This window comes from Scaptodrosophila lebanonensis, unplaced genomic scaffold (assembly GCF_003285725.1).
Source record: "Scaptodrosophila lebanonensis strain 11010-0011.00,11010-0021.00 unplaced genomic scaffold, SlebRS2 tig00000053-arrow-pilon, whole genome shotgun sequence".
In the NCBI taxonomy this organism is placed as follows: domain Eukaryota; kingdom Metazoa; phylum Arthropoda; class Insecta; order Diptera; family Drosophilidae; genus Scaptodrosophila; species Scaptodrosophila lebanonensis.
In genome coordinates, this window is record NW_022060548.1 from 11555012 (window position 1) to 11581154 (window position 26143).

Sequence of the window (26143 nt, forward strand, 5' to 3'; positions counted from 1 at the left end):
TGTCAGCCACCCTCTTGTCATGCTCAAGCGCTCGGCTCGCGTTCTGCCAAAGCGTGTGACCTTTTGGCCATATGCTGGTACTGAAGCCGTTCCGTCAAAGACCATGCACTTAGAAGCAAGTTATGGGTCATTTAGATTTAAAGATTTTGTGGCGAATTTAAATATTGATATACTTAGGTAGGGTCGATTATGTGGGTCGGCGAGTGGCTGAATGCTGATGATACCTAGTTGTGCACTCAACTGTTCTTCGATAAGAAAATATTATTAGGTTGAAGCAGTTTCTATGTAAGTTGTAGGCCAGAAATTGTTTTAACTCTCCATATCTGACAAGCATTATCATTTTAAAACCCTTCACATTACTTATTAAATTGCAATGATTTTTAGTGTTGTTAATTCTTATTACAAATGAAATTATCAGATCGTAGAAACAAATCAACATTGTTCCACTTTTGACTTCTTAGAAAGACTTTATGCTTGCTTTTATTTGTGCTTTGGTTGGCTTGGTTTCAGAACGTTTCTTCTCCAGTCCCAAAAATGTACCAGAAGTTTTGGTCTTATTTTGACTTCTTGATAATTGATATCATTCTAATGTTGAGCTGCGACTGTTTTGAAATTAAGGAGGAATGTTGTTAAAAGGTCTGCCTAACTACCATCAGTATAAGGCATCACCAGAAAGGAATATTTTAAAAAGTCCTGTTTACTTTGAGATGCACCTTGTAGCATATTGCATATTTCACTTCGAATCATGAGTTATATTCATATTAGGTCTACTATAATTATTAATTAATTATAACCTTCATTGTAAAATCTTTAATTCCTCTTTCACTGAAGATTTGACTTCAAATTCTCATTAAGTCTGCCTTTTGCTTCACAAAATTGTTCTAATCTGCCTAAAAAATGTCCTGGCGAGCAGGGAGACGTATCTATATCAGGACTTATCTATTTATCTACAAAACATTCCAATAGCGCTTAGTTAGTGAAAACTTTTAAATGTTCTCCGTGTCGCATGAAGTAGCTGAGAAACCATTGGCCTAGTCCGCATTGACTTTGGCTTGAAAACAAAACTTCAACTTCCCATAACACAAAGGAGCAGCACCACCTAAAAGGATCAATATTTTTCCCATCGTTGGGCGAAAAGAAAACCCGTAAAATTCCGCACAAACTACACTAAATCTCACAAACAATTCGATACTTTTGGGCGCACTATGTGGCTGGGCTGGGCTGGGCTCGGTATGCGGGCAACAGCGACCCCGAGCCCGACCTCGACGCTTCCTCACGGAAGTGCACGGCAAGAGCGCACGCGATCGGTAAGGAACATAAAGAAAAATCACCCCAAATACAGTTCGCTGGTGTCGCGGCCCATCTGATAGTTTAGTTGCGTGTGAATAATCAGACAATGTTTTGCATTGCGAGTCCGCCAATTATGTGGGCACAACGCTCGAATACTCGAACAGTTGAATATATATGGGACGTTGACGTCACTTGGGCATATCCTGCTGCTTAATGACGGTAGCTGATGGCACTGAGGTCCAAAAGTCGGCCACTCAAGGTTGATAGCATCTTCCTCTCGTAAGATCAAAAGTTAATTATCGCTAGATGATGTAACTTTTGAACCCAACTCAGGATGATAGAAAAGGGCAGAGGTAATCAGTCTAAGAGGGTTCTGCAGATTCGGAGGGTTAGTTACCTCGAGCGCCGTGAATGCTGATTAATATCTTGATTAACTTAGGGAGTTCGAGTTTTTTCTTTGACTTTTACAATTGGTATTGGTAAAAGTTAAGGTAATAATGCAGTTGCTTTCTTCATACTTTACTAGACGATTTTTGTTCTAAGCTTGACATTACAAGAATCTTTATTTTATATAATTATTTAAGCTCTATAAAAAATCTTTATAAGAGTAAGCCTAAATATAAAATATGACAGCTTAATCTTCCTAAATCTATTTATGAGCGAAGTCAACTTTTCAACTGTTTTAAAATCACTTTCTTCATTTACATTGGATTTAAAAATGCATAACTTCGATTTCTTATACGATTTTGTGTTAAAAAATGAACAACTGGTTGCACTTTGTGTAGACTTAAGGACTAACAATGATCGAGAATCACATTTAAAGATGAAGTTGCACCTAAATTAATCCCAGATTCAAGTATTCAAGCAAACTTAAAGTGTCATATTCATGAAGTATTATACTCAGTGGATCCCAATAGCTTCAGTGATTGACTGTAATTCCCAAAAAACTTTTCTAAACAACTGTGTTTTTAAAACTTAGGAATTCGGAGCCAATGTGAACAATAATAAATAAATAATGAACAATATCATTATCATTGCGCAAAAGAATAAATGAAATTATGTGGCGTGAATCAAAGCAGCGTCAATTTTCAAAAGTAGAAATGTAATATCAAATCAAGTCGAAGCAGGATTAACAAAAAGTCTGCAATCAAGATTTTAAAAAATGAAGAAACGTAATTAAAACAAGATTTTTGGTGTATGTATGAGAACATCCGAGTAGACCGTTCTTTCATCTCCGTTTTATATCGAATTAGGTATAAAATTGATGTTTTTTTCATATGTAAGCAAGCCTAATTAAACATTTGTTTTTATAGAAATAAATTATTCATTAAGAAGAAATGCAAATAATTTAAACAGGCAAAGGATATGGTTACAAATTTTCATTTATCTAACTGCTACACAACATTTTTAACAATCCAAAGTCCTTTTGGATCCTTTTATTTCTTCAAAAGTAGGGATATCAATGATTAGATTTCTGTTTGCGGTTCTTCAATTACCCTTAAGCTATCATTATATATCTGCTCAGTCTTATGACGGAACAAAGTTAGTTATTTTTTTAGAATTTTATGAATATATTTCCTCTTCCCAAATGAGTCTAGTTTTCCCATGGCTTTCAGCTCAACTCTCCATGCTAGTACAGTTGTTACGCAAAAGCAGAGTGCGGCTCTGTTTTGTGCTTGTTCTCTCTGTTTTTTTCCGTCTTTTTTGAATATGTTTTATTCATAAGTTTTCCATAACCAAAGAGACATTTACACACATTCGGCCCGCTGGCAGTCACTCACAATCAGACCAGAGTCAGAGTAATACATCGCCAGCCGCAGCACCACATTATGACATTTTATTACGATATATATCTATAGTATATATGTATGTATATATACAAACGACTTTTTGTTATACATTTCTATATGGTTGTGGTGTTTTTTATGGTCATTTTTTATTCATGACTTTCGTCCGCACATCGGCGATTGTGATCTGCGGCAGTCGCAACCAAATTCCAATATGGCGTATATAGCTGAACATAAATGGCGACTTGGCTGTATCGGACATACATACATCTGTTTATACGTGTATATGTTGTATAGGGGTATCTGTAGAGGGGCTTGAGTGTATTTGGAGGCACTGCCTAGTGTCAGAGTCCAACAGTGCGCACCAATACAGAGGCAACCAATTAAGCTTCGTTAAGATCAATTTAAAATCCCGCATAAAATATCAAATAGTTTTTGTACTTTGTGTAGTTCCATTTCTTCAGTTGCTATTTGTTGTCATCGTGCTCTTCACCAGAGCCAGACCCAGAGCCAGAACATTTCGAAATTCAACAACAGCCCACGACAACGACGACGACAACCACGACAACCATGATGATGATGATGATGATGTGCACTCCAAGTTGCCCGACATGACGAAGATGTATAGTTTTTTGTTAATTTTCTATAGCACTTTTGGGCTTGGCACTTGCCCACAAGCAACAACTATTGGTTGGCCCGCTACCTCAATCCCCGCATCCCACTTCGCCTGCTCCATATCAGCAGATGATGATGATACAACGACACTAGACGACGGATGTGCGACGTTTCTGACATCTGACCCCACTGATCACGAGCTGTGGCTTCTCCAAACGTTGTTGGGTTGTTTTCTGCTTTGTGGCTGCCCATTACAGAGCTCTGCTCGAAAGCCAGTTGCCGTTGTTGCTTTTATTTTTACGATTATGATTCTGCAATCGTTGTTATGCATTGCGCAGCTTGTTGTCATTTACACACATTTTTTTAAATGGTTTTTTGTAATGAGAACCGTGCGAGATTTGTGCACATCTTTCATGAACTGTTCAAGTACAGTTTCAGTCCAAATTAGGAGGGGACTACTATTCATGAATGAAGTTCAAGCTACGATCACCCAACTCTCATCATACAACAATCAACCAAGTTCTGACGCTTCATAAGCTAGCTACCACTTCAGTTCTGACGCACATAAATCTGATGTTGGAAAAGCGAGATTTGGCATTTTTCTTCCCATTCAAGTTGAGCAAATTATGTCAAACAAACAAGCCAAAGAACCAAAAATATCTGATGCTTAGAAATCTGATTTCTGGGCTTCTGATTTTTAATTTCTGGATGATTTCATGGCATTTTATATCAACTACTATCTGCCGCATAGAAAGCTGACGTTTTAAAAGGGCTATCCCCTTCTAAACCATGGGACAGAGTTACAAGGACGACGACAAAAACACAGTTGTTCATAAGCCAACTATGTTTGTAACAAATTCTGACGCAAAGCGAACTACTAGAAAGCATTCTTTAAAAATATGATAGATAGTTACAGATAGTAAGTTCAATTTGTATGTGAAAAGAAATCGAAGATGCTATGCAAATAGTACAGAAACAATTTCAAGTTCTAAGAGCATTTACTTTTGGAAAATTCAAACTGCAAAGTGGGGAAAGGGGCTTCAATGATTGTATGAAGAATCTGCATTTTTCTTCCAAATAACTAAGTGGTTAGTGTGCTTTAAAAAAGTATACCAAATAAACTGCAATCGACATTTCATTGTTTTATATATTTCCGATATATCCTATATTTTCCGATATTTATTTAATCAAATTAAATTTGGCTAATACAATTACATTCCAAGCTGATCGGCTGCGAAGGTGGTTCAAATTCGACAAAAATGTCTTGAAACTTCCTTATAGCTATCAGTCTTTATGAAATTGCTATCTATTATTAGATGCCCAAACAAAATTGTCTACCCTAACAAGGGGGCCGAATCACAAAACTTAATGCAATCAAACTGAAAGTGAGAGCACGCCAATAAATTAAAGCCAATCACTACCATCCATATACATATATCCGTATATAAATATCAGACAGACTCGCACATCTCTGAGGATGGGCCCTTGTAATTGGAGGCCGGAGGCTGGAGGCTGGATTGTAGCCGCGTCTTGTCAATTCGCAAAAATCGCAACACAGTGCGGGTAATTCAAATTAATTGCCGACAATTGTGACTTATTTAAGGCAAAGGCGCCATTTAATGTAACAACCAACGTGGAAGTCCAGACGCTGGTTCTCCTCACATACAAGTATACCATTGACTAGACAAGCTAAATGCACCTCCAACTGAAGAGAAGTGTGTAATTGAAATCGATATTTTGATATGACAGTGAACAAAGCAATTGATTCAAATGTTTGAGCGCTTAATAAAGTTAGAAAATAATTGCGATCTTAAATCCATATGGGGATACAACAGAATAGAGGATGAAGTTACCTTTGGAGATGCTTTTAGTTAAACAGAAACGTTCTCTAGATTAAAAAGCTGAAACTTCGAATGAAGCCAAGCGCGTACTTAGGAATTGGTTAGGAAATTTATTGAAAGAATGATATGTGGGTTTAATAAAGTTGTTCAAAAGAATTTAAAATAAAGGAGCCTTGGACTAAAGCTGCTATAAAATACAAAACTAAACTTGGAATCAATATTACAACGTAATTGAGCGAGAAAAAGTTTGAAGCAAATATTTGAAAGAGTGGCTATGGAGTATTTAAGAGTAGGGTTCGCCGGACTCCAGAAGTCTGACTTCAGCATCCTAGCTCCAATTTCTATTCTAGGTAAATGCGTTTACAAATTCTGTGGGATATCCCCCATCTAGTCGGATTCGTTATTAGATATTTTTGTAATTTCTACAGACTGTTTTATTATCTAGCTTAACTTCTCTGCTGTATTTATTTTTTTAGCAACGTTAGCTTTGTTTGTTGATGAATGATGATAAATAAAAAGTATCCACAGATTTGAAAGTGCCTAGTGGACCTGGTATTTATTTTGAAATAGCCTCGTTAAGATCATTGTTATCCCTTTTTTTCTGGTTTAACCTAGCATAATTTTTGTAATACAAGTATAATAATAATAATTGCTAGTCAGCCATTCTGTTGGCCATTCGGGCTATGATGCAGTGCCACGTTAGAACTCCTCTAACTAATCGTGTCCTGCTTTTCTCAAAGTCTGCAATGTTTTTCTGGCATTCTATTTTTTCGCCATACCCTTATTGGACTCACAAATTCCTTGGAGTTGTCTTTGTTTAGCCATTGCTGCCAAAATCCTCATGATTTTCTTGCCCATTCATAACGAATTTTCTTAATAAATATTTTGTTAATTATTTTGGTTGAATGAATGAAAAGGAGGGACGCATGTCTGGGCCGCAAAATAATTTCACTTAATTTATAAATTAAATTTGTTGTTGTTGTTAGTGTTGTTGTTGTGGGTGTGACGTACTGTGTTTTGTTGCTTAATTGTTTGTAATTAAATAAAATTGTCCAAGGTCGCAGTTACATACTCCCCGGCATTGGGTGCTGGAAAATCCATGATACCAATTTGTTTTAATATAAAAGCTGAAAACGCCGGCCGGCAATTTCATTTGCTTGCTGCTGCTGTTGTTGTTGTTGTTGCTGTTGTTCTTTGAAAATTGATTCCTGCTCATTATTTCATTAAACTGTGGCGCTGACAATTGGCCAGATTGGACAGACTGATGGACTGACTAGCAGACCAGTCTGTTTGTATGTACGAGTATGGTCGAGACTATAACGCCGTCGTCGCATTTGAGTGTTCAGTGATTTCTGGCTGCAGTCCGATTTGATTTTATGAATGAAATTGTATCAATTGATTGTTTTGGTGCTGTTATCGTTGCCTTTTGATCGTCAATAATTAAGTCCCCATAATATCTGAGCTCTGCTTGCTGCCCCTCTGTCTGTCTGTCTGCCTGCCTGTCTTTGGCTAAATAGATGAGAGTTATGGAAAGTGGGTGGCTTCTTGTTCTGCTAATTCGACGATGTCTATTTTCTGTCGGATATCATGAATAAAGCAATTTGTTGTTTAGTGTAATTGAATTGATTTCAGTGGGCGGTTGAAAAAAATTAAAATATTTAGGTTTATCAATTACTTATAATTTCATTATCAACCATAAAATAAATTGCTTTAAATTAAAATGAAAGAAAACTTTAAAAAAAATGGAAAACTTTAATGATAATGAGTAGGATTTTTTGAAGTTTTTTATTTAATCAATATTTAAATTTTTTGGCCCCCCTTTGGAAAAAGCAGCGTACGATCAGCAACTTCAAAAAACTGTGTAATGGTGTAAATAGTGTCAGAAGCTTAAAGCATAAATTAAATTTGAGTTGGATTCACCTTATAGGAAATGTAACCTACATTTTTTAATCCATAATTAGATATGTATATATCTGCATTGTGTGTTTGATTCACGACATAAGACTCTCTTTAAACTGTTAGACATATAATGCCAGAAAATTTAATAGCATTTAGAAGCTTCAATCGTCAGAACTGTAGACTTCCAATTTTCACCTAAAAACTTAAATTTTCCCCTATCCACATATGTACTTGAAAGCTCAGCAAACGCTTCAAAGCTACTAAGGTCTTAACTTAGCGATAAACTTGGCAGCAAACTCACTATCTTTTTAATGTTTGTTTAAGTCATGTGATCAGTCACTTGATTATTAAAACAATTATTACGTTAAGGAAGCGCGAATCTCATATACGCTATAAAAAGAAACATTGTTGCAATATGTTTTCCACAAAAATAAACATACTAATGTTAGATTATACATGTCTAAAGAAATTTAAGATGTCATAATTAACGCCCAGAAGAATTCAAAACAGAAACCTGCAAATTACTGGCGCATACGTAATATTTGCAGAGATAATTTAGAAGATGGGATGTAAAGAAATAAGCAAACCAGAGCACGAGATCATTGATCGGAACAAGTTAATAAATAAACAGATGTGTTAATAACATTGTTAGCTAGTGTGTAGAGAGCTATGGTCGGACAGGCAAATAATTTTCACACAACATTGTCTAGTTTTACAAATAAATAGTTACTTCAATGAACAGCAGCAAGAGTTCTATAAACATTGATTTCGTCCACAACAAACTTCTTTCAAATTAGGTTATATATAAAAGTGCAAATGTTCACACAGGCAAATAATTTGCACAACAATTTTTCCATTTTAAGAAGTGTGCTATGAATAGAACGTTGTTTCATAAAACACTAATTATAATTCCTTACTAAGCTACTCCTTCGGTGTTTACTTTCGATAGATTACTTGCAAACTAGCGAACATTTGTGTGGAATTGGTCAACCAGGCAAAAATTTGCACACAAATTTGTCTAAACTCAGAAGTGTGCGCATAAATAACATTTTGTTTCATTAAAATTTAATACTAAACAATTTTTCGAAGTACTTTTGAAATAACACAAATTTAAGGGAAAATAGTCCGAGACTAATAATTTGCTCAACTGAAACGTTCCTTAAATATAAAACCAGTAAGAGTTTTATGCTTAAATTTAGTTTTCTTCGACAATAAATTTTCGTAGAAATTCAGTTTTCAAAGCCTAATTGTCAGATAATATGCGTTTGTGTGCAAATGGTCAGACGGGCAAATAATTTGGACACAAATACATTCATTTCATTACCAAAAAGAACTGCTTTGGAATTCAATTCTTAGACTCTACCCTCTGAAATATCTCCAAAATTTATAAGAAAAATGTTTGCCAGTATGAACATAGCTTACAAGCAAGTCAAGCATTAAAATTGTTGGCCATCAATAAAAGGCACTACCAATTCCCAGATCGATCTACAGCTTCGTGGCCTGTTATAGAAATATTTTCAACCTTAAATTTAACGACTGTTGAAGGGCTCTGAAAATACTGTCTGTACATAAGACCGACTTGAAATGCAATAGTACATATGTATGTAGTACATACTATGTACATACATATATGTGTGCATTATGTTTGTTTGCCTGAACCAGAAATTCCAAAATATGTACGTACTAGGCACAGCCAGGGGGAGAGGCACACTGGATAGGTGAGGGGTACGGAAACTCTCGCGTATGACATGCGGGCAAGTTTTAAATTGATCTTAACGAAGCTTAATTGAAGGCACTGGTATTGGTGCGTGTGTGTGTGTATGTGTGTGTGTGCGTGTCGAGTATCGAGCCAAAACGCAAGGGTAGTAGTTGTGCCAAGTATTGTAGACAGTGTTGTAGAGGGGGAGGGGTGACGTGAAAGAAGTAAGAACGCTCGAGCTGTCAAGACAAGTGTCAGCAAATAAATCTACAAACAAATGCTTTCGAGTTTTGTTGTTTTTTTCTTTCGTGTTATTTTTTCTTCTTGGTTTTGTTTTTTTTTTCTACACAAACCATAACTAAGTTGGTAATTTATTTTAATTTTAAGTATCAACTGGTGGCTTCGCATGTGAGAATTGTGTTCTACATATATGTGTAGATATTGTTTAATCTTTGGATACACGATTATTGTACACGCTTTCAACTTAAATCAAAGAATTATGCATTATGCAAGTACGGTTAGGTTATAGAAAATAAAAACAACCTCAGCGGAGCGAAAATGTAACTAAGTTGGAGTACAGAGAAGGGGTGCTAATGAAGTACAAATTGTTGTAATGTTGTTGTTGGCTAGTATTTGTAGATCTGTTTGTCGCCTTAGGCATTGGCAAAATCAATGCCCTTCTGAATGTTCTTCTTCAGCTCGGGAATGGCGGCCTCCAATAGTTTCTTCTCATAGTCATTCAACTTGGGCAGTCCCAAGTTCTCCTGCAGACCGTTCTTGCCCAGGACGAGGGGTGTCGAGAAGAATGTCGCCTCGGTGATGTTGGACTGGACATAGGAGCACTCGATGACGTTCTTCTCACCATTCAGACCCTTGAGCAGGGAGCCAGCGAAGCGAGCACCGGCATATGCCATCGAGAGGGTCGCGGAACCGGCGCCAGCCTTAGCCTTAACCACCTCAGTACCGGCCTCCTGAATTCGCACAGTCAACTTTTCAATGGCATCCTGATTGCCCTTGAACTGAGGCTGGCTCTGGGAAAGCACAGGCAGAATGGTGACACCGGAATGGCCACCGATGACGGGAATTTGAACCTGCTGGGGATCAACGCCAAGGGCGTGGCCAATGAAGGCGCGAGCGCGCACAACATCCAGAGTGGAGACACCAAACAGGCGCTTGGGATCGTAGACGCCGGCCTAACAAACAAATTGTATTCAATAAGTTTAAATGATTTAACTTTTTCATTTATTCGCAATTACCTTTTTCAGAATCTCGGCAGCAATTGGTACACAGGTGTTGACGGGATTTGTAATGATGGCCACCAGAGCCTTGGGGCAGTTCTTGGCAATGGAGTTGGAAATGTCCCTGATGATGCCAGCATTGACATTGAACAGATCATCGCGGGTCATGCCCGGCTTGCGTGGCACACCAGCGGGGATAACGACAACATCGGAGCCTAAAAAAGAATCCAAAAATCGAAAGAGAGTGCAAAGAACAATAAGACAAAGGTCCGTTTTCAAACAAACAAATGCTACTTATAAACAAATGCTATAAACAGATGCTTTGCATTGCCATTATCATTGAACTTGCAAGTCAGATTCTATATTTTTTTCACAAAAAATAAATTATATATGTAGACTAAAGCTCTCATTTTATGAACTCGAACTAATCTAAAACGAATGTATTTAGTTCAAATATACATTATATAACCATTACATAAATACATATATATTTTTTACAAACAAATAATGTAAAATCATTTGAGCTTTAGCTCAGCCTTAGCTTCATATTTAAATTTCTATTTCGAGTTTAAGGTTAAATTATTGCAAAACAATCATATTATTTGTTGGGTGGTGCTGATATAACATCCATAGTCAATACATAGTTTCAAGTTTTATTTATTAGCACCCCCCTCAACGTTAGAATTCAACTTGAACTTGAATTTCGATTCACAAGAGATAATGTTACAGTCGAGCAAACCCGACAGTGAAATACCCTCACTTATATTATAGTATGTAAAGAAGAACAAAACCGCAGCTGTAACTTAAGCGGCTGAGACTGACATAAAATCGTTTTGGTCACAACTTTTCTTAGAAATAACCAATTTAGGTGACATTAGAAATAGAGAATTCAGAATTATATACATACATATAAATATACGTATGTATGTATGTACATTTGCACAAACCTAATATACCTTTTTTAAATTTCCGTTACAGGGCACTAAAGCATCATCTTTAGTTTGTGCATCGTATTGTTATCTATGAGCGGCGCTCAGATCATAAACCGGTTATACGCCTACACATATGGAAACTTTTCGCTTACACGATCTAACATAACATAACCTCACTTGCCGTCCTCAACTCACCCTTCAGAGAGTCACCCAATTGTTCGGCTCCAATGAAGCCAGCGGTCTTGCTCTGGGTATCAATGTGGGAGAGATCGGCCGCAACACCGGGCGTATGGACGATATCGTACAAGGCCAGATCACTGACCAAGGGATTTTGCTTAAGCAGCAGCGACAGGGGCTGGCCAATGCCGCCAGCGGCTCCGCAAACAGTTACCTTGTAGTTGTTCTATAAAGAAACGGAACACTCAGACTACAGTTACTCGTTTCAAAACACTCGTCACTTTTGATCGAAGCCAGTTTTAAACGAAATGCGAATGCATTGTAATTTAAAATTACAGAGTTCAATGTATTACGTAAACACAATTTACACGATAATGGTGGCCAGAACATTAATGGTATTGAAATATTGGCCTATTGAAACTTTTATATATTACCTGCTTGCTGCACGAGAAATTGCGCACGCCTTGCAGCGCCAATTGTTTGGTCACTTGCTTGAACATTTTGTTAAATAATTATTTAATTAATTTAGTTGAATTTCTGTGCAAAACAAAAAGCACTGCAGCTTGCAAAATCCCAAGAGCTCTAATCGCAGAAAGCACTCTCGGCCACCTAGTCGCAAGGTTAAAAGCAGCGTGTTGTTGTTGTTGCTCACTCCCAGAGTCACTTATGGAGCTGCCAACTTGTTTGCAAAACAAAAATACAGGCGCCAATTTAAGTGAGCGTAAGCTTTTATTTGAACTGAAGCTTTTTTGTTTTTGTTCGCTTGGCGTTTTAAATACTCATATTGTAAATTACATTTGAAATTGTTGCATTCGCAGCTCTACTTGTAGAGCAATGCAGGCGCGTTTCTCTTCCTTTAGTTCCATGCCCAACATTTGTTTTTTATGCTCCAGAAGCGCGTTTTCACGCGTATAATGCTCAATGACGCGTTCGTAGTCGCCATCAGCAGGTAGCTCAGTTGGCTGTGGCACGGGAGCCATTGTAGCCTGCTGGCGTTGTAATTTCTGGTCGTACAGTTGTTTTAATCTAAACACTTCGTTGCGTTCGCTCAAAATGCGCGCTTTTAGTTCATTTTGCCATGCAATTAATTCATCGTACTCGATCTGAAGGCGCAATAATTCATCTCGATGTGGATTTGTTTTCGGCAACAAAACATAGCCGCTAATTTTGTCGATGATGAATTCCGGCACAGCCACGGGCGAGTCTATTTGAGGCCTTGATTCCACACTTGTCGTGCTTACTTCATCAACGGAAACCCCGGCACTTAAATCAATTGATTTTTTCTTGTTGTTCGTAGGTGGCTTAGAATCTGTGGTATCTTCGCTTATGGTGGCTACGGGAACAGGTGCAGGTACTGTTGTTAAAGTTGCAGCTGTTGGTGATGTTGTTGCTATTGCTGTGCTTTCCAGCTCCTCGATAGATTTTTCTTGTTTCTTTTCGAAGCTCTTCAATTTTCGTTTCAGCTGAGTTATGATCCTTTGTACTTCCCAGAGCTGTTCCTCACGCTTCTTTGTTATGAAACCTGCATTCATTTCGCTGTGTATTTGCGACAACAGACTATCCTGTTTTCTCAACTCTGTTTGTATATCGTCTGGCTTCTCCGGCAACTTGGGACTGGACGATGTAAGTGGGGGCACATATCTGTAGAAACAGAAAATATGGTTAGTTTGTAGTTGTCGTTTAGTTTCAATGTGTAAGGCATTTAACTTGAGCACAAATTGCACAAATCGCGCAAAACGATTGCGTTTCCGTGGCACCACACTCATAGCCATCAACGATCTCTATGTAATAGAGATCAGCAGCGCATGTGCTCTAATCTTATCTCTTGACAGTTTACTCACTTTATCAGCTTGACGTCTGGAAACAGTTGATTGCAGTGACACAAGAGTGCGACCATTAAACGGTGGGACATCTGAAGTGTGCTGCTAAGCAGCATGGCCAGCGATTGTGCGTTCAGTTTGTTGTGCCGCTCCTGCTGTATGACCGCATCGAAATGCAAGAGGACCCATGCCAAAAGTGTGCGATTGCATTTGGGCAACTGTTCGAGTAACTGTTGGAGTTCTTCCTGCTGCTTGGTGACCTCTGGATGCGAGGCTACCTCTTCGAAACGTGCCATCAGATCTGTGGTGAGCGGTGGTTCTGGTAACTCGCGCAGAAATAACTTTAAAAGGCTGCAAGCTGTAGGTAAATTTAATTCATCCACTTCGGCATCGTATTCCCGATTGTTATACAATCGTTTGTAGTGCATGAGACGCGTCTTAATGGGCTCCACCTTGTAAATTTGCTCGCATTTCAGGCAGTGCTCCTGTAGATAGTCGATGCAGTCGCGCACGACCAGCGGCAAATCGATGCCATCATGGCAGCGACTACGTTCGGTTGCTAAGCTCACGGATACTCCGAAAACGGGATAGCCAAGAGCTAGTGCCTCCTCTGCACTGACGTCATCCTGATGCGCCTGCTTGGACTTTTTCTCCTTTTTGTCTTTCTCCTTCTTTTCGGATTTTTTATCTTTTTCTTTGCGCTCCTTGTCTTTCTTTTTGTGCTCCTTCTCCTCGTGTGCTTTGTCCTTATCCTTTTGTGGCTCTTCTTCGACTTGCTTCAATTCCTTGTCCGTTTTCTCCTTATCCCGTGATTTCTCACGCTTCTCTTTGCTCTTGGAACTTGTGAATTTAAACGTTTTTGATTTTTTGGATTTCGAAGGGCTTCTGTTGGGCACATATACATAGTAAGTGTATTTATATATCATGCGACTTATGCAGGCATTTATTTATAGTTCCATGTCTACTTACTTGGTGTCTAGCTCCTCCTCAGGCGAACTTTCACCTTCAAGTGCTGCATAGCCCCGATCCTTGCCCTTATCCTTTTTATCTTTCCGTCGTCCGATAAGCAATGAATCTTTTTTGCTGTGCTTATCATGTTCACCATCGCTGTCTGGAAAACACAAAGAAATTTAATTGATTTTCCCGCACCGCGCCCAATTCAGTATCAAGCGCTTACAATCGCTTTCCTCTTTGCTCTTTTTCGATGTGGATTCGGAGGCATACAAGCCGGGGAACTCCTTCTCTTCGGGACTGTCAAAGTCCATGTTGTGGCTATTTGAGTTAAATAAACAATTAACTCGGCCAATTATTATGTTTACAAGCCGCTGAGGCAATCAATAAACAGAGCTTCTTCTTCTTCTGCTCTTCGCAGCAGCTGTTTATGAGCGGCGTTGCCCATTTGTTTTGTTTACATTCGCGTTTCTGACGCTTTAATTGTGGTTTGAAAAAGGAAAACAATTAATGTGAAAATTTGTATTGCTTCACCATGTCGCTGCCTCTTAACCAAATGCAGCGTGATCATCTGAAGCTGCTCCAGCGTCCGGACTTATGCTTAGAGTTGTGCAAACACGCCTTCGACTACCTCATCAATGGCCCAAATCCGGCTCGGTATGAGGTGCTCGCAAAGAAATATGCAGTGGACGAAAGAAGTGTCCAAATGGCAGTGGAAGCTTTGATCTCTTTGCTAATTAATGTCACCAAAAAGGCGCATGAAATTGATTTGGAGATGTTGCGTCAAACCTTTCCCGATCTGAGCGAAGAAGTTCTCGAAGTGCTTGTGCAATTTGCGCAGAGCAAGCGCAACTTTGTGGAGAGTTCCATAAAATCGGCAAATCTCCGTTCCTATCGCCTTGTTAATCTGGATTGGCGACTGGAGGTGCGCATTGCGTCTCGCAGCTTGCTGCAGCAAAGCAATATTGTTGTGACTATGAAGCTGTACCTACATAGAGAGCCCAAAAACGAAAACCGGGAACTGCTCGAAGTGGACACGACAGGACGCACACAGGAAGAACTGCGTGCTATGGAACAGGACGAGCGACGGCATCGCAAGGATGTGCTAGTGCAAACGGATGTCAACAGCTTAGTGCATATGATCAAAGTTCTCGAGGATGCCATGATGGAGTCTAAGACGCGACGCATCAGAAATATTGTGGCAGCCATACATTAACCTTAAATAATTGATTAATTAATTACTAAGTCACAACGTTTTAGGTGTATGTTATAAGCTGGACCAATTTATTACTAGTAAAACTAACTACAAACATCTTAACCTGATGCCGTCAAAGCTTCAATCGCTGCTGCCTTCAGTGCAACCTTCTTCTTTTGGCGATCGGCGCGTTTCTCCTCTGGTGTCTTTTTAAGCGCCTTGACGCGACGTGTCTGTATGGATCCAGTTTCCTGTTTGCCCAGATGTACACGTCCCTTGGTATTGCCCAAGCCGTCCGTGGTGATATTCTTCTTTTTGGTGACCTTAAGCTGTTTGGGCTGCTTTCTGGACTGTTTGTACAAATCCTCAGACGCGATTTTCGTGCGACGTATAGAGAAATCGGCCGATGGACCAATTTCCTCCAACTCAATGCGCGGTGTCTTCTGGCCCGACTTTTTTAGTAATATTTGATAAGAACGCATCAAAATATTCATGTCATCGGTGACAGTGAAACTAAGGACATGCTCAATGCCTTGCAAGCGTATAGATTCGACTTTTTCTCGGTGGAATGTGTCTATAAACAAATTTCGCAAGCGACGCAGTTCCTCCGTTTGCGCCCATTTGGGACCATTGAATACAAGGCAGGGTTTCACGCAGGTGCCGATCTTCTCGTTTTTAAAGTCTGAAATAGACAGGTAACGTTTAATGCCCAACTCGAACATGTCGAGGATTTCGTTCTCAAATATGCGACCAAGCACAATATTATCCGGCCGCTTCTTAGATGTAGACCCAAAGGCAAACTGCGCAGCATCGTTTTTCATTGCCAAGCTGTGAACAAAGATAAGAGTGAGTCCAGATCCTGATCTAAATGCACGAACATTGTTTACTTACAATTCCAAAGAGGAAGGATCATCGAAGGGCGTTATATCGTTTTTGCGGTTTAGCACCTTAACCAATGGCTTCTTTAGCTGCTGTAAATCTTTCATGCATTGCTTCACATTGCCTCCACATTTACGTCCGTCCAGAAAGACCATAGTACGTGCCGGCTCCACAAGTTGAGGCTCCCGAGCCAACAGCACTTTTTTACCCTTGCGAGTTTTTGGTTTTCTACAGAACAACGGTAGTTCCTTGTTTATAATCTTAACTAATCAATCGTTAGGTACTTACCTGATGCGTAAAAGCGACATGTTTAGGCGATAATTCAGGTAAAATGGTTGAAAATTAAAAATTTCTGCAGAAATACTTTCTGCACGTGTAGCGTCGCTCAGGCGTTGCCACCTTCTCGCTACATTAGGTGTTCCGAGCAAGATAAATATTTAAATCGGGTTGGCAGCTCCATAACGCCTATGCAACAGTTTACGGTGCACTTATATTGTATATAAAAAAAGAGTTGTTGAGAATGGTATAATAATGCTGCGTAAAAGTCACAGCCAGGCTATTTTGCTGGTACGCAGTCTTGGGGATATAACCCGTGGATTGGCTGCAACAAAGAAGCCGACCAAGAAACGGGAAAATGTCAAGCCCCCCAAAGCGCCGACCAAAGAATCGGAGTTGCCTGTGGATGAGTCTTTAAATCCTGGTTACCTTACACGTACCTTAGGTAGCCAAAAATTCTTCTATATTGTAAACGTAATTCACTAATACTGTCAGTTTTTTCAGGCAGTAATTACCGTGTCTGGGCAGCAGCTTTGGAAAAGCATCCCGAATTAAGAACTGTGAAAAGGAAGGATCTGCAGAACGCCTTCAATGCTTTAAAATCGTTGAATTACAGTGTCGATGACATCGTAACAAAGCCAATGATTATGTATTATAATGCATCGACGCTATCCAACCGTCACAGTGTGCTGCTTGAATGTGGGCTGCAGGAAATTTCCATTCCCACATTGTTTAAATACGTGACGGTGATAAACAGGCCTATTAACATACTAAAATCATATCGCTACATACCATACGATCTGAATGTGTCTCGAAAATTGGCTGCATCCTTTACAGATGTGGAGTTGCCCAAGCATTTGCATGAATCTGTTGATGAGATCATCCCACTAAAGACTCTGAGGCAGACACTGCTCAATGAATACCTGAGCCGGCGTCTGCAAATGAGTGACGAGGATCTGGCGAAGATGTGGCGCGTCTATGGACGTGTACGCCACAAAAGTTTTCAATCTGTTCAGGATACAATTGAGCTGTTGACCAAGGAGCTTAATTTTCCTGACGAACGTCTGCGCAAAAATATCTTTCTGCTGCATGCCGATGCGGATAATGTACGTCGCATACTGCAGGAGATACCCACAATAGATGACATGGATATAAAGCAAATAGGTTTTCGTCGACCCAAAATCCTAATGTCCAGTTGTGACAGCCTCAAGCAGACATTGGAACATGTTCGCGCCTTTGGCATCAGAGAGAATGCTATCATGCGCTGCTTGGAGGTGCTTACTCTAGGACCCGATACCGTGTTGGAGCGCCTGCGAGATTTAAACGAGATCGAAGAGTTCCAAGTGCTGGGCACGAATCCGCGTATCCTGCGTCTCGTACACTATCAGAATAAGGCGCGCCTGCGTCTAGACTATCTAAATCAGCTAAAGGTCCGCTGTGCCTCTCTGCATATTCTCTCCTGCGGCTCTGAAGCGTTTGCCAAGTTGGTATCAACTTTAATCTTAGTTTAAAGAAGGAATTTATTTTGTTTTTGTATCATTAAAAGGTTTGCTCGCGATGGCTCTGATCGCACGAAAGGTCGCGACATTATTTTCTATTTGAGCAATCTTATGTTCAAGGATCAGCAGCTGCTGCGGGATCTGCTCTCGCGTCATCCAAATTGGTGTCACATACCTTTATTGCAGGTGAAACAATGTCTGGAATATTTGCTAAGCAAGAAATTTTCGATAGACGACATTTTCCATAACATCCATCTGCTCGTATATCCCATGTAAGTTAAAAACTATAGTCTAGCACTCTGCATATTGATACTCTTCCTTCACCACAGTAAACGTATTGAGGAGAAGCTTTTTTTGCTGCAATCGTCAGACTATTTCGAGGAACTGCAGCTGCCGAATGTTTCCGACGTAAATGCGCTCAGTAACTCACAGATTTTGACGCTCATACTCTATTTAATCGAATCAGAGTTTCATTTTACTGGCGATGGCATTTGGACGGAACAGCACTCTCATCATGTGGAGAACTTTAATAATCTACTGCCTGATTTCCCAGAGAGCTTGAACAAAGTGTATAAATATGGCGTGAAGCCAGCGGAGAAGACTGTCATGCAGCACGTATGATAGCTTTGAATTGTATATAGTTGTGTTATTTGTAATAAATTGGAATATTAATGATTAGAGGCTTTTCATCCATAGCTGTTGAATCTCAGTCTTCAATGTAGCAGAGTCTGCGCTGCTCTGTCAACTTTCCAGCGGTTCAGTGTGGTGTATAACAATGGGCTTGTATCTAATGGACACATTCTTTGTTTTCTGCAATACATCTTGATAAGCGGCAGTTAAAGGCTTTTGCACCACCTCATTATACCGATAATTCTCATCCTTTAAAAGATTTGGGTTTAAAAGTAAAAGTAAATGGATATTAAAAAATACATACTAGTTCGTAGCTGCGATCCGCATCGAGCACATCCTTGTAGGCTACAAATGGCACACGTAACTTGGGTTTAGCTACTTTACCACATTTTTGCACCATCCAAGTTTGAGGATCTTCATCGATCCAGGCAGTTATCAAATTACAAGGCACATAGTTGGAGGGGAGGCAGAACTGTCGTCCCACAACAAATGCTTCAATGCTGGAATTGCGGGAGGCGCCTGGTTTGAAAACGCACACATCCTTGAAGAATCGCTGCATCTGCTTAAAAATATAGCCTGTGTTGCCGGCACGAAATATTTTCGACACAAAGGAGCCGTTTTCCTCCAGTACATAAGTCGCAATGCTTAGCGCGGAGAGCAACAACTGGCCCTGCATGTATTCATCCAAATCGTGATTGCCAGTAGTATCTGGGGCGCCATCGCTAACCAGAAGTTGTGCCTTTTGCCCGCCAATATACTCAATAATTGCCTTCGCCGTCTCCTCCTTTGTAATATCAGCACGTAGCTGTGTGACGCCTTCTATGGGCGCCATACCCTGCAGGTCCACTGCAATGATCTTAACCTGCTTACGATCCTCAGCACTTCGGGGCTCGTAGAGGTACTTCGATAGGACTTGCGACCAGCCGCCGGGCGCAGCACACAGATCCACAGCACGTGTAACGCCTACAATGTTGTTCGTATAAATTAAATGTTTAGTTGTGAGTTCGCCTTACCTTTAAGTATTCCAAAGGTTTCCTCTGCATGCAGCAGTTTAAAAGCACTGCGAGCCCGCCAGCCTTCTTCCTTGGCTAGTCTATAGTAAATATCGCGTTTATCCTTTGAAGATCTGCCCATTTTTTTACACATTCAATAATTTGTTGTTTGTTGTTGAAGTTAGAGATGGGCATTGGCATGAAAATTTGAAAGAACACACACGCATGATTTTAACTATTCGTAACAAAATATGGCTCGTGACTCAACTGAAGCCTCTTTATATACTTTTAAAAGTTGTATATCTTTTGAAGACATCCACTTTTAATCAGATTTTCGGGTAAAATGCCCAGTATCTGATGTAAGGCCGTCTAAAAAGCATGTTTTTCTAACTGAGGGATAGAACCTACGATTTTATTTTAAGATTTGAAAACTATTTGTTTCACGCAAGAAGATGCATCAAATGAAATTTTATTTTCAACCTATTTACATTTTAGTTATAAATCAATTGCAGGAATACCGCTATTGTTGCAGTCAACAGATGGTTGCATGAAGGTGCCAGACTGCGCGGGTTATCGATAATGGCTGGAAATCGGTGAGCTATTGCCCATCCCTATTGTAAGCTGCTCGCTCGAATTGGGTGGTTTTTACACTGAATTGAGGCGTATTGCACATGAGATGATTCTCATTTTGCTCGAGTTAATGTGATAACTGTGCGCTAAAGTAATACATTTTCGTTTACTGGCCCAATCGCGCTTCTGGATGCTAGCCAAATACGCTTGCAACGTCAACGCAGCACCTGCAACAACAACAACAGCACAACCCCGCATAATCCTACAAAGTATCAAAAATAATACCTTAACGTAATTACAAGCTCCTCATTTCGGACTGGTCATGACACAATTAAAGCATTTGCATATGGGCGCTAAACTCGAGGACCTAGAGAAGCTGACGATCATTCCAGATGTGCGCAGCAAGAGTATGAAAATGTAAGTTGATACCTGTCCGCCTGCCCCGCCCGCCCGTTCTGCTCGCATTTGTCTCCATAAAATTTGTGCTGATTTCAACAATTCATCATAATTCTAATTATAATTTTTTCTTGTTTTCAGCTTACTAAACACCGCACGTAAGCTGTACCTGGCTGCTGAGGAATACCGCCTCGATGGAGACGAAGAGTTGGCTTACATCGCGTACATGAAATACTTTAATATGTTGTCGTGCATACGTAAAAAAGCTGATTATGCACAGCATAAACAGACGGTGCGACAAGTTTTGGGCGACACCGATTCAAATCGTCGCATAATGGACACACTAGAGGTGTTGAGTGATTCGCTGAGCAGACGCTATGAGCTAAATGGGTTAAATGCTTTGAAAGCGACGACCGAGTCGAATGGCCGTTTATCGCAGAACATCACAGTGCGTTCGCAAACGATGCTAACGACGCCAATGCAGGCGCAGGCCGTTGAATATGCGCCATCGGGAGTAATTAGTTGCGAGGCACTGTTCCAGCGTATGCAACAGAAATCTGTGTTAATTATGGACTGTCGCGCTAGCGCCGATTATGAGAACTCCCACTTGACCTACTATTGTGCATTTAATGTGCCCGAAGAGCTGATAACGCCGGGGTAAACACCACAAGAAAACACGAAGAAGTTGTACATTTTCTCAAACGATTTCCGTTACTTTATTTTAGAATGTCGGCGGGAAGATTGCAGGCCAGGCTGAGCAGCAGTGCGAAGGCGTCGTGGGCATCGCGTTCAGTGAAAGAATCTGTGGTGTTAATGGACTGGAATACAAAGGATGCGCAGCCAGCGTCCAATACCGCCATTGCAATACTGTTGGACATATTAAAGAATGTGCGTATGATTATAAATTACTGAAATTACTGGAAAATTTTAATGCTTAATGTTCCCTGTCTGCAGTGGGATCCCGATGTGACTTATCGCGCGCCCATACAAATCCTCGAAGGCGGCTATGAATACTTCGTCATGATGTATCCCACGCACTGCACAAATCCCAGTGTGCAGGCACCACAGCAAAATAATAACGATATCGATGGCCTCGACGACATCGAGTATCCCTCCATATCAGACATAACCATGAAAGAGGATATTAAAGCCCGACATTTTTCGATGCCAGCGGAAAATGGTATGGGAACGGGGACCTTGGGGAAACAGCGACCCAATGTGGATCGTGCCAGCAAACAGGCAGCTATGCGTACATATGACGAGCGAAGCAAACCAATTTCCGAGATAATGCGCGAACAACAAGAACTCCTACAAAAGGCAGAACAGAACGATGTGCTCCTGGATGATGCCTCAAAGAAGTGGCAAAATCTATTCGAATTGAAACGATTGCGTGACGAGGGCGCTACACTGACCAGTTCCGAGCAGGAGCTGCTTTATAATATACTGCAGCTCGAAAGCACCGCGGAGGATTATGTAAGTATATACATTTTTAATTAATTAAACCCTTTAGTATAAGTAAGAAATTTTCGGTTAGCGACAAAGATGCTTTTGAATTTTCTGCCAAAAAAAAAATTGAGACAAAATTAAAATAGAATATTATAATTGGCTGACAGTTTTGAAGAAAATGGATGAAACTCTCTTGTGCACAGCGAGAAAATTGAATTATCTGCATGATAGAATTGCAGAAAATGTTATTGTCTGGTTTTGGGATCCTTGGGAAAGTTGTGGCATGGGCGCCATTAGCACGACAAACTTTCGATATGGAAGAACTGAAATAAAGGTCTACCGCCTCTCATTGCAAATGTACACCTCTTTAAAAAGGTTCCCTTAATTTAAATCTTTCAGAAAATCGAGAACATACGCCTGCGTGATGAGCTGAATCGTTACAAGGAACAACACCAACAGCAGCAGCAAGCACCCCAACTCTCGCCTAAGGATGCGGAGGCAACCCGAAATATTGAGACCAAAATCCAGGAACGTCAACTGCTGGATGCACAACATGAACGCGAGCGTCTGGAACGCGAACGTCTCTTGGCTATCGCGCGTGAGGCAAAGCGCAGCTACAAGGAGCCAAGACCACCCACACCGCCAACGCCCCCAGATGCCCTGTCCATGCAGGGCACACAGCCGAAGGAACCAATTCAATCATTATCCAATAATTTCACGTCACAGCTACACATTCCTTATGACGACAATAGACGATTACAAGAGGATTCCGATCCAGCACCGACCATCGTCGAGAACAATACTTTGCCATTCATTCCAACCTACGATCGGGCCACGAAGCCACAGCAACATATTAACAACATTGTGCGCAGCCAGCCAGCGGATAGAAAGCGTGATTTCTCACCCGTTATCGGACAGAATGTGGTGAGTGCCAGTAGGCTCAACGAGCCCTATAACTAACATCTCAGTTCACATAAAATTTGAAAGGAGACGCATCAGCTAGAAATTAATGGAAATTTGTTAACTTTTATGTGATGATAATGATGGTTGAGCCTGGAGGGTTTGAGGTATTTTTTTTTTTAATATTGTGTGAAAGATTGATTTGATTATCCCAGTATGATGTGTTATTTGGAATCTTTAACTCTTCAAACGATTATTAAGAAAGCATGGATTTGGATTTATTCCTCGTCTTTTTCCCCTTTACTTGTTGCATAGATTCTACTAGATTGCTAAGCGTACCAAGTTCGTATTATACACCAATGCACCACCCACTGTCCACAACAGTCCAATGCAGAGGTGGGTGAGAAGTCGATTTAAAAGCCAATCACTAGACAATTAAGCTTTCTTGTGTTAGTTTTGCATTGTTGTTTGGCTGATTCATATGCGTTTTGGGGGAGGCGTTGCAACCACCGGTTGCTATTAATAGTCTGGCCTCAGACGGTGTCCCAATCAATAGCCCAAGCATAGCTATGGCTCATGGTCACGTGTAATGGTTCACATGTTTCCTCTTTCACATTGTCGTGCGCATTTTGTTCGATTCAGTCGCCAATTTTCGCCTCAACTCAAAGCATGTTCAAGACGTACAAACTGAAGCAACGTACAATAGTCAAAGTTCTTAAAGTTCTCGCGTGCCGATCAAGAGACAATTTCAAAGGATGATTTGTGTGTCGGGCGTAAAACTTCAGTTGCCCACGGGACCGCCTACCTACAGTATTTATAGCTCAATTTTCCCGCTCAGACGCGTAAGAGACAAAAGAGTGCTTAAATAGTTGGCTTTGAGGCCTGCTTTAGTTTAATTCTTTTAAATTTGTCAATTTGGCTAAATTTTCAGTTTTTACAAAATTACTTGCAAAGCTGGCTGTGCGGCGAAATCGTTTGTTTCAATTTTCGAACGAGAGAATATACATATCTTTAATATTAATTTGTCATATTTAAATCTATTATGTTTTCCTTCGATCCATCAAATGAGACTCCAATAAATCAGAAACAATTTCGATTACTTGTCAAAAGTAAAACGATTACAATTTCGACGATAACCCCCTTTTTTAACGTGAGAAAATTGGGAACTACTTACAATTCATTCCAATCAAGCAAGGACATAACTTTACAAATCGAGTAATTCGATCATTTTTTAGTAACTAAAAAAACTAGCTAGAGGTTCAAACCTATTTCCGCTTAGAAATACCTGTCAAAATTAAAAGTTTCTTGATGGTGTTTAGTGTTTGATGTTCCCTTAATTATATTAACTTTTTCTACAAAAAATTTATTTGTGTTTCCCAGACCAATTTAATCGAAATCTAAAACAGGAACAGAGTCCTTAATATGCTTTATTATATATAATATTATATGTTTTTCATTTAACGAAATTGTCGCACAAATAAATCAAACGAAATTAAATGAATCCATCTGTCTTAAAGGGACGAGGATTAACAGGTCTGAAAAATCTGGGCAATACCTGTTATATGAACAGCATTCTTCAGTGCCTGAGCAATACGCCCCAGTTGACAGAATACTGCATAACCGATCGGTACAAGAACTTTATAAGTCGCAGCAACAAAACCAATGGCCAGGTAATCGAAGAGGTTGCCGCACTCATAAAGGAGCTGTGGAACGGCAATTACAAGAGCGTGGCCAGCAAAGATTTGCGGGTGAGTAACGAAAAGGAATGCGGAAACAAATTTATCAAAATCAATCAGATTTCCACAAAATTTGTGATTGTGAATGAATAGGAACAGCCCTCTAGTTATGCCTACAACTAATTCATTTCATATGTCTTCTTTTTCAGTATGTTGTGGGCCAGTATCAGAAAATCTTTCGCGGCGTCGATCAGCAGGACTCGCACGAGTTTCTCACCATCCTCATGGATTGGCTGCATTCGGATCTGCAGACTTTGCTCGTCCAGCCGCGAACGCAAGAGACGATTAGTGCCGCGGAGAAGGCTTGGATGGATTTCACAAAGTATAAGGAGAGTGTCATACTGCATTTATTCTATGGCCAAATGAAGAGCACCGTTAAGTGTGTGGCCTGCAACAAGGAGTCAGCTACCTATGAATGTTTTTCGAATCTCAGTTTGGAATTGCCCCCAAATGCCAATGTCTGCTATCTGAAGCAATGCATGGATATGTATTTTAGTGGAGAACGCATCCATGGCTGGAATTGTCCTGGCTGTAAGACGAAACGGGACGCTATCAAGAAACTGGACATCTCAAAACTGCCCCCAGTGTTGGTTGTCCACTTGAAGCGGTAAGCATTATTATATTTGATTTGAAATTATGTAATAAGCATTTAAATTATCTAGTTTCTATGCGGATCCTGCGGACACTGGCGCCTATATCAAGAAACAAAACTACTTGCGTTTTCCGCTTGAAAATATGGATATGACGCCTTATATAGCACGTGCCGAATCTCGTTCAATTACGCCCAAAACGTACAACCTGTACGGCGTTTCCAATCACTACGGTTCCATGGAAAGCGGGCATTATACGGCATTCTGCAAGAGCGCTAACTATGGGCGCTGGTTCAAATTTGATGATCAGACCGTAACAGCGCTGGACGCATCGGCTGTCGTGTCCAGTGCGGCTTATATTCTATTTTATACCTGGCTGCCTCCCATGCCGGTTGAAACGTGAGCGTGAACCCAAAAGCAGTGTTTTCTCGACAAACTATGTTTATATATCTTTGTGTATATATACCCATACCTTCTACCTGCTTTTGATAATAATTTGTTTTAATTTGTTTTAGTTGTTATTTTTCCGACCCAGTAGCTCATTCTTTACTGTAGTTCTAGTCGCACTCCAAAATTTATAGTTTACTGCAAACTGTTGCTAAATATTTTAATTGATGCTTGTTTGTTGTTGTTTAATTTAACGATTACATACTTTTAAGCCAACTACAAACTAATTTTGCTTAGCTTAAGTGAAGGAAAAAACAAACCAATTTAAATGATAAACTATTTTACGGGTTTAATTCGTGAAACTTTAAGTGCATTATAACAAAAACAAAAAAGAGCAA

At 40.0% G+C, this 26143-nt stretch overlaps 7 protein-coding genes across 9 annotated transcripts; 3 read left to right on the forward strand and 4 right to left on the reverse strand.

Annotated features, from left to right (window-relative positions):
• Positions 1–9490: 9490 nt before the first annotated feature.
• Positions 9491–12071, reverse strand: LOC115623618 (malate dehydrogenase, mitochondrial). The gene is made up of 4 exons (XM_030518038.1): positions 11913–12071; positions 11497–11704; positions 10388–10584; positions 9491–10324 (listed from the first exon to the last, which is right to left on the reverse strand). The coding sequence occupies exons 1-4, from the start codon at positions 11976–11978 to the stop codon at positions 9785–9787; spliced, it is 1011 nt and encodes a 336-aa protein (XP_030373898.1). The 5' UTR covers positions 11979–12071; the 3' UTR covers positions 9491–9784.
• A 117-nt stretch (positions 12072–12188) lies between these two features.
• On the reverse strand, positions 12189–14636 carry LOC115623617 (ralA-binding protein 1). Its single transcript, XM_030518036.1, has 4 exons — positions 14476–14636; positions 14268–14409; positions 13320–14183; positions 12189–13119 (listed from the first exon to the last, which is right to left on the reverse strand). The coding sequence occupies exons 1-4, from the start codon at positions 14561–14563 to the stop codon at positions 12270–12272; spliced, it is 1944 nt and encodes a 647-aa protein (XP_030373896.1). The 5' UTR covers positions 14564–14636; the 3' UTR covers positions 12189–12269.
• A 130-nt stretch (positions 14637–14766) lies between these two features.
• On the forward strand, positions 14767–15567 carry LOC115624394 (COMM domain-containing protein 2). Its single transcript, XM_030519107.1, has one exon. It carries the CDS (start codon positions 14785–14787, stop codon positions 15463–15465), a length of 681 nt encoding a protein of 226 aa, XP_030374967.1. The 5' UTR covers positions 14767–14784; the 3' UTR covers positions 15466–15567.
• LOC115624392 (ribosome production factor 2 homolog) lies at positions 15504–16729 on the reverse strand. Its single transcript, XM_030519104.1, has 3 exons — positions 16612–16729; positions 16336–16551; positions 15504–16272 (listed from the first exon to the last, which is right to left on the reverse strand). The coding sequence occupies exons 1-3, from the start codon at positions 16629–16631 to the stop codon at positions 15564–15566; spliced, it is 945 nt and encodes a 314-aa protein (XP_030374964.1). The 5' UTR covers positions 16632–16729; the 3' UTR covers positions 15504–15563.
• Positions 16730–16753: 24 nt separating this feature from the next.
• On the forward strand, positions 16754–18774 carry LOC115624391 (transcription termination factor 5, mitochondrial). Of its 2 annotated transcripts, none has more exons than XM_030519102.1 (4): positions 16754–17044; positions 17095–18082; positions 18146–18370; positions 18428–18774. In XM_030519102.1, the coding sequence occupies exons 1-4, from the start codon at positions 16855–16857 to the stop codon at positions 18717–18719; spliced, it is 1695 nt and encodes a 564-aa protein (XP_030374962.1). In that variant the 5' UTR covers positions 16754–16854; the 3' UTR covers positions 18720–18774. The 2 variants fall into 2 exon arrangements, with proteins under 2 accessions (XP_030374962.1, XP_030374963.1); XM_030519103.1 differs by having other exon boundaries at positions 17104–18082.
• Positions 18603–19875, reverse strand: LOC115624393 (putative tRNA (cytidine(32)/guanosine(34)-2'-O)-methyltransferase 2). Its single transcript, XM_030519105.1, has 3 exons — positions 19742–19875; positions 19033–19691; positions 18603–18977 (listed from the first exon to the last, which is right to left on the reverse strand). Exons 1-3 carry the CDS (start codon positions 19872–19874, stop codon positions 18840–18842), a joined length of 930 nt encoding a protein of 309 aa, XP_030374965.1. The 5' UTR covers position 19875; the 3' UTR covers positions 18603–18839.
• Positions 19876–20370: 495 nt separating this feature from the next.
• Positions 20371–25850, forward strand: LOC115624389 (ubiquitin carboxyl-terminal hydrolase 8). 2 transcript variants are annotated; one of them, XM_030519100.1, is made up of 8 exons: positions 20371–20707; positions 20828–21343; positions 21412–21574; positions 21641–22159; positions 22532–23056; positions 24550–24780; positions 24918–25375; positions 25431–25850. In XM_030519100.1, the coding sequence occupies exons 1-8, from the start codon at positions 20613–20615 to the stop codon at positions 25759–25761; spliced, it is 2838 nt and encodes a 945-aa protein (XP_030374960.1). In that variant the 5' UTR covers positions 20371–20612; the 3' UTR covers positions 25762–25850. The 2 variants fall into 2 exon arrangements, with proteins under 2 accessions (XP_030374960.1, XP_030374961.1); XM_030519101.1 differs by lacking the exons at positions 20371–20707; positions 20828–21343; positions 21412–21574; positions 21641–22159; positions 22532–23056 and adding an exon at positions 23702–23874.
• The last annotated feature ends 293 nt before the right edge of the window (positions 25851–26143 follow it).

Excerpts from the sequence above, each read along its gene's own strand:
- LOC115624392 (XM_030519104.1), bottom strand. The coding sequence starts at position 16,631 with ATGTCGCTTTTACGCATCAG. Across the intron at positions 16,552-16,611 it reads ATGTCGCTTTTACGCATCAG|AAAACCAAAAACTCGCAAGG; the intron begins GTAAGTACCTAA and ends GTTGTTCTGTAG. Across the intron at positions 16,273-16,335 it reads GATCCTTCCTCTTTGGAATT|CTTGGCAATGAAAAACGATG; the intron begins GTAAGTAAACAA and ends CTTTGTTCACAG.
- LOC115623617 (XM_030518036.1), bottom strand. The coding sequence starts at position 14,563 with ATGGACTTTGACAGTCCCGAAGAGAAGGAGTTCCCCGGCTTGTATGCC. Across the intron at positions 14,410-14,475 it reads GAGCAAAGAGGAAAGCGATT|ACAGCGATGGTGAACATGAT; the intron begins GTAAGCGCTTGA and ends TGTGTTTTCCAG. Across the intron at positions 14,184-14,267 it reads GAGGAGGAGCTAGACACCAA|AAGCCCTTCGAAATCCAAAA; the intron begins GTAAGTAGACAT and ends TGTGCCCAACAG.
- LOC115624393 (XM_030519105.1), bottom strand. The coding sequence starts at position 19,874 with ATGTGTAAAAAAATGGGCAGATCTTCAAAGGATAAACGCGATATTTAC. Across the intron at positions 19,692-19,741 it reads AACCTTTGGAATACTTAAAG|GCGTTACACGTGCTGTGGAT; the intron begins GTAAGGCGAACT and ends ACAACATTGTAG. Across the intron at positions 18,978-19,032 it reads CGGATCGCAGCTACGAACTA|GATGAGAATTATCGGTATAA; the intron begins GTATGTATTTTT and ends AATCTTTTAAAG.
- LOC115623618 (XM_030518038.1), bottom strand. The coding sequence starts at position 11,978 with ATGTTCAAGCAAGTGACCAAACAATTGGCGCTGCAAGGCGTGCGCAAT. Across the intron at positions 10,585-11,496 it reads ATTGGGTGACTCTCTGAAGG|GCTCCGATGTTGTCGTTATC; the intron begins GTGAGTTGAGGA and ends ATTCTTTTTTAG. Across the intron at positions 10,325-10,387 it reads CTGCCGAGATTCTGAAAAAG|GCCGGCGTCTACGATCCCAA; the intron begins GTAATTGCGAAT and ends TTTGTTTGTTAG.
- LOC115624394 (XM_030519107.1), top strand. The coding sequence starts at position 14,785 with ATGTCGCTGCCTCTTAACCAAATGCAGCGTGATCATCTGAAGCTGCTC.
- LOC115624391 (XM_030519102.1), top strand. The coding sequence starts at position 16,855 with ATGCTGCGTAAAAGTCACAGCCAGGCTATTTTGCTGGTACGCAGTCTT. Across the intron at positions 17,045-17,094 it reads TTACCTTACACGTACCTTAG|TTTTTTCAGGCAGTAATTAC; the intron begins GTAGCCAAAAAT and ends TAATACTGTCAG. Across the intron at positions 18,083-18,145 it reads GGCTCTGAAGCGTTTGCCAA|GTTTGCTCGCGATGGCTCTG; the intron begins GTTGGTATCAAC and ends TATCATTAAAAG.
- LOC115624389 (XM_030519100.1), top strand. The coding sequence starts at position 20,613 with ATGACACAATTAAAGCATTTGCATATGGGCGCTAAACTCGAGGACCTA. Across the intron at positions 20,708-20,827 it reads CGCAGCAAGAGTATGAAAAT|CTTACTAAACACCGCACGTA; the intron begins GTAAGTTGATAC and ends TCTTGTTTTCAG. Across the intron at positions 21,344-21,411 it reads GAAGAGCTGATAACGCCGGG|AATGTCGGCGGGAAGATTGC; the intron begins GTAAACACCACA and ends ACTTTATTTTAG.